The 20,223-nt window shown below is 36.4% G+C and overlaps 1 protein-coding gene across 3 annotated transcripts in view; it reads left to right on the forward strand.

The window, feature by feature from the left end:
* Positions 1 to 4,538: 4,538 nt before the first annotated feature.
* The window catches only part of ssh1a (slingshot protein phosphatase 1a), a 49,124-nt gene continuing 33,439 nt past the window's right edge, over positions 4,539 to 20,223 (forward strand). For 2 of the 3 annotated variants that reach the window (XR_007143857.1, XM_027141237.2), the window contains exons 1-2: positions 4,539 to 4,940; positions 11,763 to 11,800. Coding sequence is in view for 2 of the 3 variants with exons in the window: in XM_027141237.2 (XP_026997038.2) it covers positions 4,869 to 4,940; positions 11,763 to 11,800 (110 nt within the window). In the remaining variant the exon portion in view is untranslated. Of the gene's footprint in view, positions 4,941 to 11,762; positions 11,801 to 15,205; positions 15,267 to 20,223 lie in introns of those variants that run through there. The other variant, XM_047818360.1, reaches the window with a different exon arrangement.

Genomic DNA, 20,223 nt, shown 5'->3' on the forward strand with positions numbered 1-20,223 from the left:
CCGGGGAAGGAAACCGGAGTACCTGGAGGAAACCCCCGAGGCACGAGGAGAACATGCAAACTCCACACACACAAGGCGGAGGTGGGATTCGGACCCCAACCCTGGAGGAGTGAGGCAAACGTGCTAACCACTAAGCCACTGTGCCCCCTAAACAGATTTAGGAATTTAGGGAAAAAAACATATACAATACTTATATAATAACCTGGTGCATACACCTTTTTAATAATTGGGTATGTAGATGTGTTCAGAAAGCTGTGTCCAGAACATTCAGTCTCATGTTAAAAAGTAATTAACATACAGTCGTTAGCTTGGAGATTCTGATTAACCTCAAATAAGTTTAGATCCGACTGCTGAAGGCTGCAAAGCGCTTACAAAGCATGTATGGATTTGATCATGAGAGAGGTATAAAATAATTTTCAAAATATTAGATGTACCATTGAACATCATCAGCAGTTAGAGGAAACGGAGCACCATAAGCAGGATGTTCAAATTTATAAAAGCCAAGAGACTAGCAACAAAATTAAAAGTATGGTGTATCCAAAGTGAAGCATGGTGGTGATAGCCTCATGCTTTACGGCTGCTTTTCTTCAGCCAGAATTGAGGCTTTTATCAAGGGGAAGAGAACCATGAATAGCTACAAATACCAGATTTTGGTGTAGTTTTAAGCTGAAGATGAAAATGAATTTCACCTTTCAGCACGAATGCATACATCCATATCAATAAAAGTCAAGTACACTTATTATATCGCCTCTATATTCAGTTAACTGAAAGTATGTACAGGGTTTTCTACAGTGTATTTGGTTGCAAGCTCAAATGTAGTACATTTAATTTTAAATGATTTGCCTCCTATTTCCATACCATTATTTCATACTAAATCGGTAAGGAATGTGAGCAGAAAGGTAGGCATTCTAGATCATATATTATACCTATCATTTGTATTACTAGTTGCACCTTACTTGCACACTCCGTATATTTTTAACACTTTTTCATTCACAATGAGCATCTGAATTTAACCTCAAAATGCTAATATATAAATGGATTTACACACCTATTCTATAGACTATATATTTATTACATATTTATATTATGTAATATATTTATTATATATATATATTTATTCTTTACTTTTACTTAGCTCATTTTTTGGTTGTTTACTTTACATTGCTAACATTATACAGTATCTCACAAAAGTGAGTACACCCCCACATTTCAGCAACCATCTTCTCAATAGACAATACTATAGAAATGGAATTTGGATATATTTTAGAGTAGTCAATGTGCTACTTATAAAGTGGTATAGATTTACTGTCCTCTGAAAGCTGCTTAACAAATAGCCTTTATTGTCAAAATAGCTGGCGACAAAAATTTGTTCAGCTAAGTGATAACAGCTGTACATTATTTAACCATGCAAAGCCATGTGTCCTTCTCATCATGTTCATCTCTTTTTCTGCCTAACAGGACCATACGAATTTGTGTATCTTGTATTAAAGCAGTTAAACTTTGGTGCTTTGAGTACAATTCTTCCATAATTTCAACACTGCATGTAGAACATGTCGCCTCATGGCAAAAAACACTCTGAGGATTTGAGAATTAGAATTGTTGCTCACCACAAAGATGGCCTAGGTAATACCCTGAAACTGAGTTATAGTACAGTACAGTGGCCAGGGTCATACAAAGGTTTCCAAGACAGGATCAACTCAGAACAGGCCTTGCAAGGTCAATGTAAGACGTTGAGTCCTTGTGCTGTGCATCAGGTGCAGAAGTTGGCTTCAAAAAACAGATGCATGAGTGTTTCCAGCATTGCTGTAGAGGTTACAGAAATGAATGGTCAGCTTGTCAGTGCTCAGACAATATGCCGCACACTGCGACAAGTCAGTTTGCATAGACGACATCCCAGAAGCTTCTTCTAGACAACATGTCCAAGAGCATGAATTACTAGAATGAGGTCCTGTCATCTTGGCTCAGATGGTGTTCAGCACGTGCGGAAATGCCCTGGGGAGGAGTACCAAGAAAATGGGGTCCTGCCTACAGTCAAGCATGGTGGTGGTAGCATCATGGTCTGGGGCTGCATGATCACTGCTGGTATTGGGGAGCACCAAGATGACAACTGCCTTGCTGAGGAAGCTGAAGGTGAAGGTGATGGAGTGGCCAAGTATGTCTCCACACCTGAAGCCTATTTGTCAACCTGTGGGGCATCCTCAAGAGGAAGGTGGAGAAGCACCATGTGTCTAACATCTAGCAGCTCTGTGATGTCATTATGAAGGAGTGAAAGAGGATCCCAGCAATATCCTATGCACCTCTGTTGAATTCCATGCCAAGGAGGATTAACAGTGGTTGATAACAATGCTGCTCACACAAAATATTGACACTTTGGACACAGTTTTGACATGTTCACATGTGCTCACTTTTGTTGGCAGTTATTTAGACAATAATGGCTGTATGTTAAGTTATTTTTAGAGGACATTAAATCTATACTGCCATACATGCAGCACATTAGCTACTCTAAAAGTATATCCAATTTTTATTTCTATAGTTTTGTCCCTTAAGAATATATCATAAAATAGTTGCTGAAATGTGAGGGGTGTACTCACTTTTGTGAAATACTGTACATAACATAACATATATTACATTATATTGCATTACATTGTAATACATTGTATTCCAAGTGCATCACTTTTACCTAAAGGAGATTCTGTAAAATGTTAGAAGACTGAAAGTTAATTTAACATGTCTTCCAGTTTTTGTGTCCTTCCATTTCTTTTAATATTTAATAATATTTACATAATATTTTCCTATTCCATTGTATTCATTTTTTCATTTTTTATTCTGCAAATTTTCCCACCACCCATTTAGCTGTCATGCCACAATTGGCCACTTACACTGTCGAGCTATAGGATAAAGTACTATGTGGTTGGTACCTTAAACTGTTTTTTTTACCCCTCAGGCTATACCTCAGATTAACTTGTTAACAATCTGGACTTAAGTGGCTTTCAGTTATTATGCAAGCTGCATATTGAAAATTCAATCTAACATCACATCATGTGGAGCTACAACACTTAACAACACTAGAAAGTTGGGTTTGCTTTATATATAACCTTGCACTGATTATATAATGTATATCCATTTATTTAACTATATTTTGTTTATTTAATAGATATCTGCTTCATATACAGTAACACATAAAACTTGGCCACAAGAGGTTACATTAGTTAATGAGTTTTTATTGAAACTTTTCATGAGACTGTAGTTTGTAGCATGATTGAGAGCACAGTCATTGTTACCATAGACAAATTAGGTAACGTCACAGCCAAATTAGGTTGAAACCACAAATTTACCCAAGCAAAACTGACAAGGCTCAGAGATGCAGTTACTGTAGATACATCTTGGATGAGACTCACACATATAGGGATTAACTTCCCATTATGCTGCAACAAAAGTGTATTTCTTTACACTTGCTCATCAGTAATTATGACATGCTGTGGTTTTCCAAGTGAGATTTTCCATATGATGTGGATGAGATCCATTTCTTCACTAATATTGTTTTTTTTTTTCCAGAGTAGAGGGGTCAATTCCCAACTTTGCCCTGTGTGAGGAGTCTGCATGTGATGTGTTTGCACCCCATCCAGGGTGACCACTGTCTTGTGGCCTGAGACCCTGGGACAGGCTCCAGGTTACCCATAACAGTGTATGAGATCAAAGGTACAGAAAATGGGTGGATAAATGGATGGAAATCTTAAAGAAATAATAAAAAAATACCAGCCCAAATGAAATCCTGGATTGTTTGGGGGTTTTAAATGCCACTGATAAACTTCAAAAAAATCAGCCCCTGCCTCACTTCTCCATAGAATTCTATATATTGTATGACCATTGCTGGTGCTATTGCACTTGATTTGATAAAAATCCTTCCTACATGGATGCAAACACCTTATATTTGTTTTTTCATCTGTGAAAGACATAAAGTAAGCTTAACCCCGCTAGATCATTTGTATTCACTGATAGGCCATAATATTCAAACCATTGACATGTGATATTAATAGCATTGATTATCTCACATTATATTACAGTGGCACCTGTCAATGTGTTGCACTATTGCACTGCGGAAATGACTGGCTTTGATTTCCTTGTACACATGCAATAAAGAGGATTGACAATAAAAAAATCCCACTTTTAAATTGTACACCATCTGTTCTTGATGCTGTCATTGCAAAAAAAAAAATTGTAAATAAATAAAATTATAAATTAAAAAAAAATAAAAATATATAGAATAACTAATGCAGATTTGGTATTTGCATAAAATTATATATAATTTTATGCAAATACCAAATCTGCATTAGGCACATTTAGAGGGGAAAATTATCAACCTCTACGTATAGTGTGTGACCTTAATGCTGTAAACCTCAGACAGCCAATAGCATCACCATCACGTCTGCATTTTCTCACATGTCCTAATGCTGTAGTGTGTGTGTGTGTGTGTGTGTGTGTGTGTGTGTGTGTGTGTGTGTGTGTGTGTGTGTGTGTGAGAGAGAGAGAGAGAGAGAGAGAGAGAGAGAGAGAGAGAGAGAGACATCATGAACACTCTGTAGGAGTCAGATTCAGCAGCCTCTCTCAGCTTCAGTTCAGTTCAATAACGTTTTGTATTATCTAAGGCAGAGATTTCAGAAATCTAATGCCACCATACAGGAGGTTTCAGCTGCTTGCCTTTCGGACCAAATTCAGATGAGGCTTCGTGTAAAGCACCGCAGTGATCAAATCTCAGCCGCCGGAGATGCCAAGAGCTGCTTGGGGCCATTTTAGCCCGCTGTTAAAGACCTGAGCCACATTTCTGAACAGATTTGGACTCGTTTTTGGATTAATACAGGCTTTACAGCATGGCTTTGGTAACTCTGCAACGATCTCCGACCCCGAGCACGGCCAGCGCGGGCACCGCGAACGCCGAGACGGTAAGCCGGGAAACAGGAAAAGGAAAGGCAGGGTTTAACGGGACACGGGGATGTGTAGGAGGCCCTTACGCGCGCGCGCGCGTGTGTGTGTGTTTCGTTTTACCGGGCTGCCGCTAACAACATGTGCTCATTACATTTGTTATAAAAGCAACAGGGTTAACAACATTCTTATAACATTCTGCTTGTGTTTATAATCCAGCTCGTTCTTCCTGGTTAACCAATCGCTAGTCAGCTAGCGTCTGTTGATAACGCGTAATTATAGCCGTAAATCTCCTCTAATAAAGATGACACTGAATATTAATGACTGGATCAGTTTGTTGACTGCCACCTTTAACGTTTCAACGTAAAAACAACCCTGAGAATGCTTATGTCTGACTGTTAATCCGTTATTATATGTTCTGGTGAATGAGCTAGCCGGTAACTAGCACAGCGCCCTTACCTGTCAGTTCTATACGGTCACTCACATCTCAAGTAGCCAGGGGTAATGATGGAACAAAAATGTTATTTTATACACCTTAAAATGTATAAAAATAAACATTTAATATCGTATAATCACCCACATGTTCATAATGTACAGATTTCGTGATTTTGTGTTAAATAAAGGATGAGTAATAGAGTGTGTTTGTACATAATATAGACAAGAGAACAGATTTAGTAAACAAAACTAGGGAACAAAATCAGACTCTATACAAAATCTATGTATAACAATTTATGAGGGGGAAAATAGTATAAAAGTATATTAAAATCTAAGTAGGTATATCATAGTATTTAAGATGAAATTGTCACCTATATTATTGTATCTGAAATAAAATCACCCTAGTAAATATAGCAATGATATATATATATATATATATATATATATATATATATATATATATATATATACATATATATACACACACACACACACACACACATATATATATATATATATATATATATATATATATATATATATATATATAGATAGATAGATAGATAGATAGATATAAATTAGAAAGTATAACATGATATATAACAGACATAGTATAAAATATTATGTCAAAATGTTTAAATCACTTTGTGTATAACTAACAAATATAATTCATATTTGTAAAAAACATGGATAGAAGAATGAAGAAATGTAAAATGTAAAAATGAAGGCAGGCAGATTGGCCTGAATTTAATTTTTGATTTCACCTAAAAGCATCATGATACTGATAAATAATGTTTAATTTTTACCAAATTAAACAGCAATACATTTAATTTCAAGAACAAAATAGACATAAATAGCTATTAAGAGCAAACAAGATAAGAAAATAATAATTAAAAAACACATGCCATATCTCTTTTGCTTCTATCTCTTCACAGCAGAGATACTGATAGAACTAACATGCCTTTTTCAAAAGTACACAAAATCTTTTCTTTCTAACTACTTTTAGTACAAAATAATATATTTAAAACTAATGAATCCTAATAGAAGGCATTAAATGGCATTTATCATGCTGCTGTGTGGATTGCACACTTCTTGTATGTGTACCGATAATTGGCTGTATTATATAGTGTGATTATTATGTTAATACATATATTAACATTGTATTTGTACATAAACTTTTAACAAAAAATACTTTTTGAGTTTATTTCAGGACATTTTGAAACGCTGAAGGTTGGTCATGTTACCACGCACACATGTACACACCATCTATTTTACCCATTGACTTTGAATATGCACCTGACATTTTCCTGTGTACTGAACCATTAACCTCATATACACATAATACACTGATTCCCTGTTGCCTCCTAAGGGTTGATTTGTAACTAAGACTGTGTTATGCTTTATAGCAATACACATTTCCATTTCTAATTTGACTATAACTATAAACTATAACTATAAACATGACGCCCTTCAGTCTGTAACAAAAAGAGTTCTCTGATGAGGGTTGTGCATACATTTAGGAAGAAATTAAAGTTGCAAAGGTGCAAAACGGCTCAGGTTGTGTCTCATTGGCATCACATGACCTATTTAGAGAAGCATAATCAACAGCGTCCATCTCCAAAAGTCAAATATATCCACAGTGCCGTTGATGTCAGTAACAAAGCAAGTGATTTATTGATTAACATTGTTATATATTGTGTATAGTAATTTTCTAAACCTTGCTATGACCTCATTGGACATTTTGCTGCACAATGAGCGTTTCATCAGTAGAGGGCGCAAGCAACACATGCTCATGTCAAGCTGCAGCGTAAACAACGCAGATTAGGCACTATACCAGCAATTTTACAGTCAGACGTCCTTCACAGGTTCAATGTTCTCCAGTTTTTTGTTGATGTTTTTTTAAGCCAAATATTGCATTTAAGAGTATGTCATAATGGTTTTCACTTTCTGGTCTCAGGACCGCAGTTTAAGGTGTTTAACTGGCTCTGCAAGAAGCATTGATCGAGAAAGGCTACTTCATTAGATCATCAGAAACAAATGTTCCATTTGGGCTCTGGAAGATTACGTTGCTGTACTAATGTCGTCATTGTGCCCCAAGGGATTGTATTAGTGTTTAGGAGCAAGGGAGGGGGGGTTACTCCCCTCAAAATGAGTGAAGTGGTCTGTCCCTGGTGAGGGTGGGGCTGTTCCATCATCATACTGCTAACACACACACACACACACACACACACACACACACACACACACACACACACACACACACACACACACACACTTGGATTTTGCAGAATAATCCATCCAATAGAGGGACACAGAGCTGCAGTGATGTCATTTCTTCACACCATTAGTGTGAGATAGAGATGAAGTGTTAGCAAGGAAAAGAGAGGTAACAAAATACTCAAGAAATGGCCGGAGCATTATAAAATCTGAAAACGTGATGATTGTATGTAAGGCCATTGTACAATGTGTGCGTGTGTGTTTTGTAGTACAGCTGGCTTATTTAATAATGTAATATCGCTATCATGGTAAATGATGACACAGCAGATATCATTAGCACTTTTACAACATACTCTTCACTATTTCAGCAATAAGTAGCTGATCTGATGTTAAAATCAATATATTACTTTTACTCATTAAGTGCAGAATAAATTAGCAATGGGGCGGTTCACATTGCCATCAAGTTACAGAGAAACTGGTCCACTATAATGAGGAAGATGAATTTACAGAAAACTTTACTTATCTTTTTTAAACTGTTCATGTGAATCCATTCAGAAAGCTGTAATCCAAGATGTCTTAGTTTGTTGCAATTTGAAGTCAATCCCATAACCAATTACATTCTGAAAAAATGTATGCTTTTTGATACACAGTCATATTTGTGTTTGTAGATTATTAAAAATATAGATAATTAATGTAATATGACCAGACAGATTACAAAGCTTGTTATCTAGCTTTAAATAGCTATGATGGAGGCTACAAGGAAAAGTTTAAGGAGGTTCTGTATTTTTATCCACAGGTTTTTGATTTGATTGGCTGTTAAAAACAAAGCTAAGTCAGATGTCAATACTACTGTGTGTAAAGGACTGTTTGTTTCTGGGCCTGTCACAATAACTACTTCTGTTTTAGTTCTGTAAATCTGTAACATTATTGTAATTTTAAGACCGTTTTATGCTGCTGATATAATGATAATATTATAGCATAATAATGAGAGAAATTGGCTTTAAAAATTAAATATTATACAAAAATAAAACTTAAAATTAAACCACACAGTCAAAAGAATAAATAAAAGGGCCATTCAGGGCAAAAAGTGTAATGTTACATATTAGCTAGAATTAACACAACAAATTAACATAAAGACTATTACTAAAATTTTTGGCATTTTTTTAAATCTACAGTTTGTTCCCCCACCTTCTTTTCTCAGTAAGATGTGGTGAAGTGTATTTATTGGGACAGAATAAACACATCATATAAAAATACTACTGGACACCAATCAACAGTCCACAAGAGGGCGCAACTAATAACTACAAACAAAACGGTGCAGTGTTCTGGTGTTGCAAAAAAAATAAAAAATAACTGCCTTATTATTATCAAAGTGCATCATTTTAAAGTGCATTCGATTTTAAGTGCATAAAATTTAGAAAGAAAAAGATTAAACCTGGTCTTTCAGGCAAGTTCCAATGCTTTTAATTATTTTTTAAAGGATTTTTTTATCCTTTAATTTTGTCTATATTTCGCATTTATTTCTTTTAGACAGTTTTAAAAATGGCATTGGATATTATTCAAGGATATTGTAGTTGAGGAGAAAATGAATAAATTAAACCAAATATCTTTGTTCCTTGACCTTTTGAAAAAACACTATTTTAAAACAATTTTACTCTTTAGTTATTCATTGCCTGTGCGTTTTTATGGAAAGAGCCTGTTCACATTCCAACTGACTTGTTCTGTCAATTTGTCTGATTAATCTCATGTGTGTTTATGAAGTGTTTGAGTGCATTATCCTGGGGTTAACGCTTTACTTTAGCTTCAGTACTGGATTATTTAAAACTCACACTTTTCTTTCTAGATTTTTCTTCTTCAAAATTATCCTAGCGCAGTCATCACATCTTAAATTCAACAAATACTTGGTGTGAATTTGAATTTTGTTATCCCTAGAGCAATCGAGAGATGACAGGAGCAGCAAGAATAGCTTAAACATCAGTGTCATTCATTCTTATGTAAAACGAATGTAAACCCAGTGTGCAATATTGAGGTAAACAGTACCATAAACCGAAAATGTCATTATCAAAATAGGCATGTTTCCCTCACACAGCACAATGTTGACAGCATGCTGTTCATTATAGTTTTCCCCAAGTGGATGCTGACTCAGCATTTTCTGTTTGATCCAAAATAAGATCAGATAGTGAGGAAGTCAGTTGACTTTACAGACAAAGAAGAATTTTAAGTGATACAGAGTGCATTATGAGCTGATGTGCAGTCTGAAGGTCAGTTTGGATTTTTTAAGCTAAGATGGTAGAGACCAAACACTGTAACAATATAATAGTATCATTCAAATTTAACCTCCTCATTGTATGTCTATAAGATCTAATTAGGTCATTTATTAACACAGTTCTTCTTAAGGTCAGATACTGCTTGCAGACTAAAGCGCGGTGGAAAGCTGCATTGTGGGGAAGTGTCTCCTGGGGCAGTTCTGGGTTAAATTGAGTCATTTCCCCCTTCAGGTGTGGGACGGCTGTTCCTAGTTGGCCTACCTGGGTTTCTTATTGTTCCCTCTTATGGCTTGTAACCTAATCACCGGTGTTCTGCCCTCCCCACACAATGAGGAACTATATTAACACTTTATTGTTTTGATGAAACTTTGTTTGTAGGGTCAGGAACTATGTTCTCTAAAAACCTCACCCCTCACTCAGAGAGAGGAATCTACTGCAGACGTCCCTCCAGAAAAGGCTTACGCTATTATTTTTCTACATAATATTTTACTAGATTCACAAACAGGGAAAAAACATACAGAACAAATTAGGCCACAAGGTTAGAGTCTGCTGAAAAGAACAGGAATATTTTCACCAGTTATCCAAATGGTATATCTTTACATTTATTTTTAAAGTCTAAAAGAGAGAGTTAAAACCCAGTGACACTATGTGGCATTCCTCTTTTTTTTTTTTACCTTTGGAGGAGGAGTTAAATGTAATTAATGTTAGAAAGAATTAGACATCAATCAATTCATCCAGATTTATTTTTTTATGTATGTGTATTTATTTTCTTAATGTTAAAGTAAAAATGCTTGATTATACTGCAAGATTTTTTCCCAAAAGATTTATGTTTGTATACAAACTTATGTTTGATGCATGTGAATTAAAGCTGGCTTTGGCCTCGAGGGGAGGTACTGTCAGGGTCATGCTTGAACAATTTCTTACCAGAATATTAGGGGGCATTATGGCAGTGTGTTGTGCCATGTGGTTTGTATAAGTTTTGTGCATTTACGTGTGTTTGCCCCGTCCTAGATTTAATTTCTTCCCATCTCTGCACACCTGTCTCTTGTGTGTCTAATTGTTTCCCTATATAACTATGCCATATTGTGTTTTGTGGAGCGGAATCCTTCTCTTCAAGTTTGTGGTTTACTGTTTGGTGCCTCCAGTCTGTAGTTTTGAGTTTCGGTTTCATTTTTTTGTGTAGTTATGTTTACCTAGTTTTTCCCCTATAGTTTCCTGTTTTATTACCTGGTTATTTTGTTAATAATTATGTATGTTTGCTATCCCTGCATTTGGGTCTGGATTTGTATCCTGTTAGAAGCATCCCCTCGCTGACAGTAGCACTCGTTTTTACAGACATTCCCCTTATAAATCTCAGAAACGAATTTAGAGACAAGCCTGTAATTGTACACACTATTTCCAGGGCATAGTAACATTATTCGGCAGTGATTTCACATAAATTTGCCTAAAACATAATATGTAATATGTAACCTAAAACATACCCTTTAATCGAAGTGTCAGATCCTTTTGCTGTGTTTCTAGCACTTTCTCAGAGAAAAGATTAACTTCACATGCGATGCTACCTACAGATTTACCCTAAGGAGGGAATTGTAGATGTTGGGGAAGATGTTGTCACCCTGTGATGTCCCGGAATGCAGCAGTGTTTTAAAGTGTCCATGATAACACATACCTTGTAATTATCTGCACATTCCTAGCTTGGCACCAGTTTTATCTGCAACCAGTATGCTCAGATATACTGTGCATTTAGATCAACATGCTTGTATGCTTTGTGTTTTACGTCTAGCACAAAGGCATGTAGATTTCTGGTGATTTATTATCTCAGGTGATTAAAGGTGCAGTGTCTTTACCTGTTTCACAAAAACCGATTAATGGCTGTGTTTTTCCATCATTTTAAATCTTTCTGTTTTTGTGTTTCTGATTTAGGATTTTGGGAGTGAGGATGACAGAAGGCTAAATCAGAGGTAAGACACCTGAAGAGTGTGTGTGTGTGTGCGTGTGCGTGTGTGTGTGTGTGAGAGAGAGAAGTTTGTTACATTATTGACAGTTCCTTTATGGACATGATTCTCTTTCCCTAAACATGTAGTTGTCATGATCACAACAAAGGTTTGTTCATCCTTCATAAGAAGTTTTATACTTTCCAGAAATCTTTATATTCACAGCAAGAGGCATCCAGGTACAGGTGAGGGTATGAGTGCGCCGCTTCGGACAATCACTTGTCATTCAACTTCATTCAATTTATTAGAAATCTAAAGCGCCTTTTAATTTAGATCTCTTTCAAAATATCACTTGCGGCCAAGTTCTCTGTTGGCGAGCATGGCATTAAGACATTTCCTTGGTTCTCACCTTCTTCTGATCTCACCTCCTCTTTGGGAGGACAACATAAGGGGCACCACATGTAGGTATATGTTGCGTTATTGTATATCAGGTTGCTATTTTCATAACTATAGATATTTTTCTTTGTCTGACATTATGTACCTTAGTCGTTGTACTAGGCAATTTTTTTGTTTTTTTTTAAACACAAAAATAATGTAGATAGTGTATATAGGAAGCTAAAATAATGCAATTTGTATAAAATTGTAGCCAGAACTTTTGACCTTTTTTCCCCCAAAGTCAATACATCATGAGCCACTACTAAGATATACTGTAGCGGTCCTATAAACACTATAGAAACAGGTTATACATTATGTTCTTCTTCTATCCATTATGTTAGCATATACAAAGTTTATCGCTTGACTGATTTTTTTCAAGTGGAAATGATTCCAGTGCTGTGGATATGAGAGAAATGGGGCAGGCAAAAATGATAAGCCATTTCTTAGAAGCTCCTTGCAAGTTTACATGTCCTTTGGGAGAACACTAGTGGGATTCAGTGCTCCAAAAAAGTCCTTTCATATCCTGAATGTGGGTCAGCCACATAAAACAATCTGAGGTGAAAAAGTTTTCCGGTTCGCTCATGCATTTTGCAGTACATAATATCATTTGATGATGTATTCAGGAGTAAAAACAGCCTTGCGTGTAAAAGAGTGATATGGGGATGACATTAGACATCCTGAGCGTATCACTATCAGTACTATTGTATCAGTACAGCTCAGAGTACTGGTTGGACTGCAGAGGAAGAGGAAGTCTGCAGAGGAAGCGACAGATTATGCCAAAGACGGATTCCAGGGAAGGAAGTGACTGTTGGGTTGCTAAACATCTGGGGTATCCATCCAAAATTTCTGATGATTCAATACATAAAATTCCTCAAAGATAACCAACCAACATGACTGATTGGGGAGTTTTGTGTACGCTACTTCCTGTGCTTCAGGGGTTTCCTCCAGATACAAGGGTTTCCTCCCCAAGTCCAAAGATGTGGCTGATTGTCATCAGTGTGCAAATGTGTGTTTGAGTGTGTGTGATTGTATCCTGTGATGAATTTGCACATGTCCAGTGTGACCCCTGTGTGATTATGATTGATAAAAGCTGATCCTCATGAGCATCTTACTGAATAAGCACCTGGCAGTGGATGGTTAATGTTTTTTCTTGGAAGCAAAAGACCAGTTTGATTCTTCATTTCCGGTCGGTAGCGATTCATAATGTCCTGTTTTATGCTGGAGGTGTTATTGACTATAAGTAAAATCATCTGTAAAGCAAAAGAAGGATTGTTCCCTACAGAGGGCTTCACACCCCTGTATTGCTCTTTCATTTTTCCATCGTTCTCATAGCTCTTGGGTCAGAAAATCACTTTATTCTCTTTTCTTAAAAACAGGATGTTGGAAAAGAGGTCAGTGCTTCTTGTGCTAGTGAAGCTCAGGACAAAGCCAGCAATGTCTAGCTTTATGTCCTCTATGGCCTTTACTACGGCTGTAGTAAAGGTTTTACTTGACTAACAGCTTTTTCCGAATTCTGATTAAAATGTATTTTGTTCAGTGGGAAAGTTTTCCTCTCGGTCATTTAATGATAAATACTGAGATATGACAGATGTTATGTTACCTTTTTTCATTTATGAGGTGGGTAGGTAATTACTAGGTAATTACTAGGAAAGTGACGGAAATTGACGTGACATACAGACGTGGGGTGTCTTAGCCTTGCTCAAGGGCACCTCAGTCATGGCAGGCCCGAGACTCGAACCCACAACCTTAGGGTTAGGAGTTAGACTCTCTAACCATTAGGCCATGACTTCCCCCATATTTACTAATAAATATCACTGGGATCTGAGTCCCATCTGAATCCATCATGTCAGTTATATCTTTGTAACTAGTTATTCATGCGTTGGCTAGCTACCATTTTTGCTATTGGTCCACTCGAGTGCCGACTAACTGATTAGAATTTGATCCAAATCAATAGCGTCAAGGTCGCATCAAGGTCAAATGTGTGAAATAGTTATTTCTTCAACAGATTAGTGTAATAAAGCAGAGTTGTTGTATACATGCTATATTAAACGTAAACAGAACAGCTTTTCTGTTACTACCAGTGTAGCATTAAAATCCCATTGCGGATTTTATTTTATTAATTATTTTAATTACCCTTCAGTTTTTCATTAGCTTGCTAAATCTTGAGCACATGATTCCTCTGAGCTATGTGAATCCATCTGCCAAATCTTTTAAAATTGTAAAGCTGAACACATTTCAAGGTTATATAGCAATATCCAAAGTAATCTCAATGGATGAACCATGGTTTTGTTCCTTTGTTCTTGATTATGCAAAATGATGCAAGCCAATAACAGAACTGACTGCTAATGTTGAGATTTGCTTTAGTATTTGTTATTTAATTAGTAATTGTTGTGCTGTAGGAAATGCTTTGTATTTGGCCAACACCCAAAAGCAACATGATTGCATGACAGTAAGGTGGATCTCTTTTCAAACAGTAAAGATGTCAAAAAAAAAGGTATGAACACAAACCCTGACCAATTAGCCAATTTGCAAAGAGTTTCTGAACTAGCAAGGGTTTCTAGTTTGGATGAACTCTCAGAATTCTTCTTTTAATCCCACAGGAGATGGGTCAAGTGTGTTCAGATATGAAGCTGAAAACCTGTGAACTTTATAGTTACACTAATTCAAGGAGACTGGATTGTTATAATTTTCAACAAGCTTCAAGCTAACCATTAGCAGTTTAAATTAAGAGTTTTTAACTAAGATCTGTTGTTTCTTCATATACTTGACTGGTAAACATTTGGCTAATGTGTTCAATCAAAACCTGTTTGTTGTAACCAAGAAAAACAAAGCTCTGTTAAGCTTGTTAAGCTCGCTTTTCCTAGCTGATCTTCAGAGGTCTCTGCTTGTATCTGTCAACTGTTCGTTCCACCTTTTGATTGATTGTGAGGTTAATAAACAGTGTTACCAGCCAAATTATGCTTGGTTAATACAACTGACTCATGTGCACACCTGCAGAAGCGGAGATGTCCGTGACTGGTCCTGACCTGCCCTCTGCTGATCTCATCGATCCCCGAAGGTACAGCTCAGAATTACGCAATGATAAAAATGGTTGAACACTTACAAATTCCATTGCGCTTACATAACCTGAAATGGCAAGTGGAACAATTAGATTGTTGTAAAACCCTCATAGGACATTGTGTTCTAAAGGGAAGGTTGGTTTAGAGAGAACTCATCATCTACTCTGAGACAAGACACGCAAGGACTTTTACTGTTGAAACTACAGAAACAGACTACATTAAAAATCAAATATGTTGGATTGTTACTTCACTACATTACTAGATTTATACTGATGTTGAGAGCAGGTTTGTAATTGTTCATTGATCAAACTCCCACACTGATACTTGACTTGAAAAAACACCACATTTTTAACAACAGCCGAAGTTGATCAAAATGCTGTACAACAACAGCCGAAGTTGATCAAGGTGCTGTACAGTACAGCTCAGAGGACGGCATATCAACATTACAGCACGATGTTATAGTAACATGAAACAAATAAGTATAAATCACTTTAATACAATGACTGTGGACCAAGGGTTAGATACAGCCATAGGCCATTGATTATAGCAAAATACAACCATGGATTAACAAAAAAAAGGGGAGAACAGATTTGGTCAGGTTCAGCACAATTTCCATGTTAAAACACACCCTATTTGGCTATAACAAATTTACTTGACTCCAGACATGCAGTAGGTTCCTCTGTTATCCTTATACACATGATGTCATGCTAACTGGCACTGACTAGCCTACCACCTTTGTTTTTTTTTTCTGATAGGCTTAGCCGTTACTTTTTTATTTAACCATACATGAAAGTGTTGAAGCAAGAATGTCTGTTTGGGTTCTACATGATGATATCAGTCAGTACTCCATGGCTTAGAGCCTGGTGGTGATTTCACCATGTGGGTACAGCAAATGGAGCAGCCAAGCACAGCTATCTGTGTTTTTGTTTGGGTGCTTGCTCGTATCTGAGTGTGTATGTGAGTGTGTGTGAGTGCGTGAGGACTTTTGACTTTGTGCCGAAATGCATATATAATGCATATCGCAAAGGAAGAAATTGTGTTACAGTACAGAGGGACTTATGCTTTTGTGTAATTTGTTTAGTCCCAGATTAATTTGATATGCTTTACAGTCCTTAATGTTATAGTTGTAACACTGTTTTTGTCTTCTTGTCCTTTATTTTGTTAATTCTGAAATGGAGTTTATTAAGAGTTTTTCATATTTGCTAGCAGAATGGATTTTAATTTTACACACACATTAGAGATTAAGATAAATGTGGTGTTTCATTCTGGTTTAAAGAGAGAAAAAATGCAAACTCTGGTGTATGGATTGGGCCTTATTGAAAAAAATCTATAATTAAAAAAACAACTAATTCATTTCACAAATCAATAATAAGACTGGAACTGAAAATTAACTGTGTTGTACAAGTAGTACAATAAAGGTTGCTGATGTGGCTACCAGTTTAGGTTCATAATTTAATTCCCAGTGCAGTCTGGATTTTATTAGGATCCCAAACCAACTAATCCAACTTATCAGCTCATTATCATGTGCCTCTTGAGCTGGATCGGCTGTCCTGGGATTAGAGAAAGCTGAAGATCTCTGAGAGTAACTGTAACTGTACTGTACTGTAACTGTAGGCCACAGTGTAGGGCAATACTACAGGACAAACGTTCTCATGCTGAAGTTTCACTACTTCATTACACTGTAGCTTCTTGTTCGTACTGTTCATTGTGATTGGGCTAGTACTCAAATGGGTATTTTTTGGTATTTTTTCATATATATACTGTGTGTGTGTGTGTGTGTGTGTGTGTGTGTGTGTGTGTGTGTGTGTGTGTGTGTGTGTGTCTGAGTATTTCCATTTTTGCAGTCTATGTAACTAACTCATATTAGTGAACTTAACTAAGGCTTGCCAACTAAGAATCAACTTAGCTTAGCTTTTATATTGGTTTAACAAACGTATGTAATTGTGTCATAACTTAAATCCCAGAATAAAAAAGTAGCTAGTTAATGGCTTATAATCAGGTCACATTCTGACTGAGTAGTTAACTATAATAGACATGTTTAACTAGCTATAACTTATACATGTTTAACTAGCTAAAATCTTTGTTAGCTTACACATGAGAGCACCTTGGCTTTTAGGGTCATGATGTCCTCAATGTTTTAATCATAAGACATTGTGCTTGTGGAAACATAATTGCTTGGCGGTTCTATGAGATATGTATAGAATGTGTCCAGTCATTGCAGATTAGAACACTGACAGGATACCAAGCTGTAAGGCTCTCCTAAGAATTACATCATTTGAAAATGTTAGTTTAGCTTAACAGCACTTTTTATTCTAATACAGTACATGGATAACATTTTCAGTATGATTCCTTTAGTCAGACTGTGGGGAGGGAAAAATTATTTGATCCCCTGCTGATTTTGTATGCTTGCCCACTGACAAAGAAATGATCAGGTTATAATTTTAATGGTATGAAAATTAGATGAAAGACACCTGCCAACAGAAGCAATCAATCAGATTCAAAACTCTTCACCATGGCTAAGACCAAAGAGCTGTCCAAAGACATCAGGGACAGGTTTGTAGACCTACACAAGGCTGGAATGGGCTACAAGACCATCGCCAAGCAGCGTGGTGAGAAGGTGACAGCAATTGGTGCGATGGAAATGGAAAAAAACACAAAATAACTGTCATTCTCTGTTGACCTGGGGCTACATTCAAGATCTCACCTTGTGGAGTTTCAATGATCATGAGAACAGTAAGGAATCAGCACAGAACTACACGGTAGGACATTGTCAATGATCTCAAAGCCTCTGGAACCATATTCACCAAGAAAGCAATTAGTAACAAGCTACGCTGTGAAGAACTGAAATTCTGCAACACCCACAAGGTCCCCCTGCTCAAGAAAGTACAGGTCCATGGGGGTGTTTTTCTGCTAAGGGGAGGGGACAACTTCACCGCATCAAGAGAACCTCCTTGATGCAGTGAAATGGGTTGTGGATGGGTATTCCAGCATGACAATGACCCAAAACACATGGCCAAGGAAACAAAGGAGTGGCTCAAGAAGAAGCACATTAAGGTCCTGGAGTGGCCTAGCCAGTCTTCTGACCTTTAGCCCGTATAATATCTGTGGAGGGAGCTGAAGGTTTGAGTTGCCAAAAGTCAAAATTAATGACTTTGGAGAGGATCTTCAAAGAAGAGAGGGACAAAATCCCTCCTGAGATGTGTGCTCAACTACAAGATTCAAGATTTTTTGTCACATACACAATTATATAGGGCATGTATAACCAGCAGTGAAATGTGAGTCAGGTCCGCTCCATGGACATTGTACTTATTAGAAAAACACAACAATGAAAGAATGAGATAAAAGTAAACAATGAAAATATAAGAATAAAATATAGAAAATATGTATACTGTAGAATGGAAAATAATGTGCATGAAAGTAAACTGTAGTCTGTAAATATAAGATACACAGGGATGTACACGAAACACCTGCCCTCTGTGATTGCCAACAAGGGTTTTGCCACCAAGTACTAAGTCATGTTTTGTGAAGGGATAAAGTAGTTATTTCACTCATTATAATGCAAATCAATTTATATATTTTTTTGTTATATTTTTCTGTTGTGCTGTCTTTCTGTCTTTCACTGTTAAAATCCTACCATTAAAATTATAGACAAAATCAGAAGGGGATCAAATAATTTTGTCCCTCACTGTAAGTAGTATCAGCTTGTAAGGATAGTTAGGTCTTTTTTTTAGTCTTTGTTTAGAAACAATGAAGGAGTCTATAGTAGCAAAAACAATTTAAATGTGCTCTTTTTTTGAGCATCATTCCAGGTAAAAGATCGATACTAATGGTACAAATAAGATCCTCCTGAGTGTAATACACCTCTGTATCTTTTCTGTATTTGTGCATTTAGAGAAAAAATGTCCTAAAATGTCCAAATAATACTGCTTTGTATTCATATTAAGAGATAGCTCATAGAAAAATATGAGTTTTGATTTACTTCTTCTACTTCATTCTCAGGTTCTCACTTTTTACTATAAATCTCTGCATGGTTTAGTGTGAAGATAAATTAAGTAAGATAATCATTTAAATTACACTACTGTATTTGCGCTAATTTACACGTCCTATTATCAGAACATATCCAGCTTGCTTTATGAGGTTATGCATGGGCTGGTTTCTCAGAGAGGACCAGACAGTCTGCTCTTGCCATTTTCATCCAGTTGGCCCTAGACTAAATAATGATGTTGTGGCTTTATGCTCTCTGTGCCTTGTTCATCAGATGTGTAAATTCTATAAGAAACTTTCTGTGTACGATGGCTTGTGGAGACCTGTTTTCTCTAATGTCTAATGTGTTATGACTAAAACAGCATAACAGTGTAGTTGACTGTTCAAACCTTATCTGGGAAATAGTTTAGAATTCCATCAAACAGTGAAAGTGAAAGAGGGGAGTGTCTGAGCAGCTAAGGAGTGATAAAATGGCTTCCGCAGCCTCTTTTTGAGGCACTGAAGGCCACTGCAGAGGTTCTGGGCTCACATTAAAAGTTTCCAAAAAGAGTTTTTAACTGTTATAATGTTGTTGAGTAAACATAAAACCTACAATATATAGCAGTCACTTCACTTCAAGTTCTTATTATTCCCGGTTATCTTATACTGTAGGTGCTTCATTAACCAATGTGGTCATGTGACCAGTATGCTGTCTAAATATTTTAACATTAAGGGTCACACATATTGGGATTTCTGTCGTTTATTCCTTTTATACTGCAACAATTTTCCCATTGATTACAGTACTCTATGTATAGATTTATAGTTAATTAAATGTTACAAAACATCCGCAAATTTTTTTTTACTTACATTATGATAGCTCTAAACAGAAACTGTAAAACACATTTAAAAAAATTTCTATCTGTTCAAGAAATAACAAATACGCTGTAACTATGAAAATAACATACCATTTTTAAACAAGCACACAAATACAAA

This window comes from Tachysurus fulvidraco, chromosome 9 (genome assembly GCF_022655615.1).
Source record: "Tachysurus fulvidraco isolate hzauxx_2018 chromosome 9, HZAU_PFXX_2.0, whole genome shotgun sequence".
Lineage (NCBI taxonomy): Eukaryota > Metazoa > Chordata > Actinopteri > Siluriformes > Bagridae > Tachysurus > Tachysurus fulvidraco.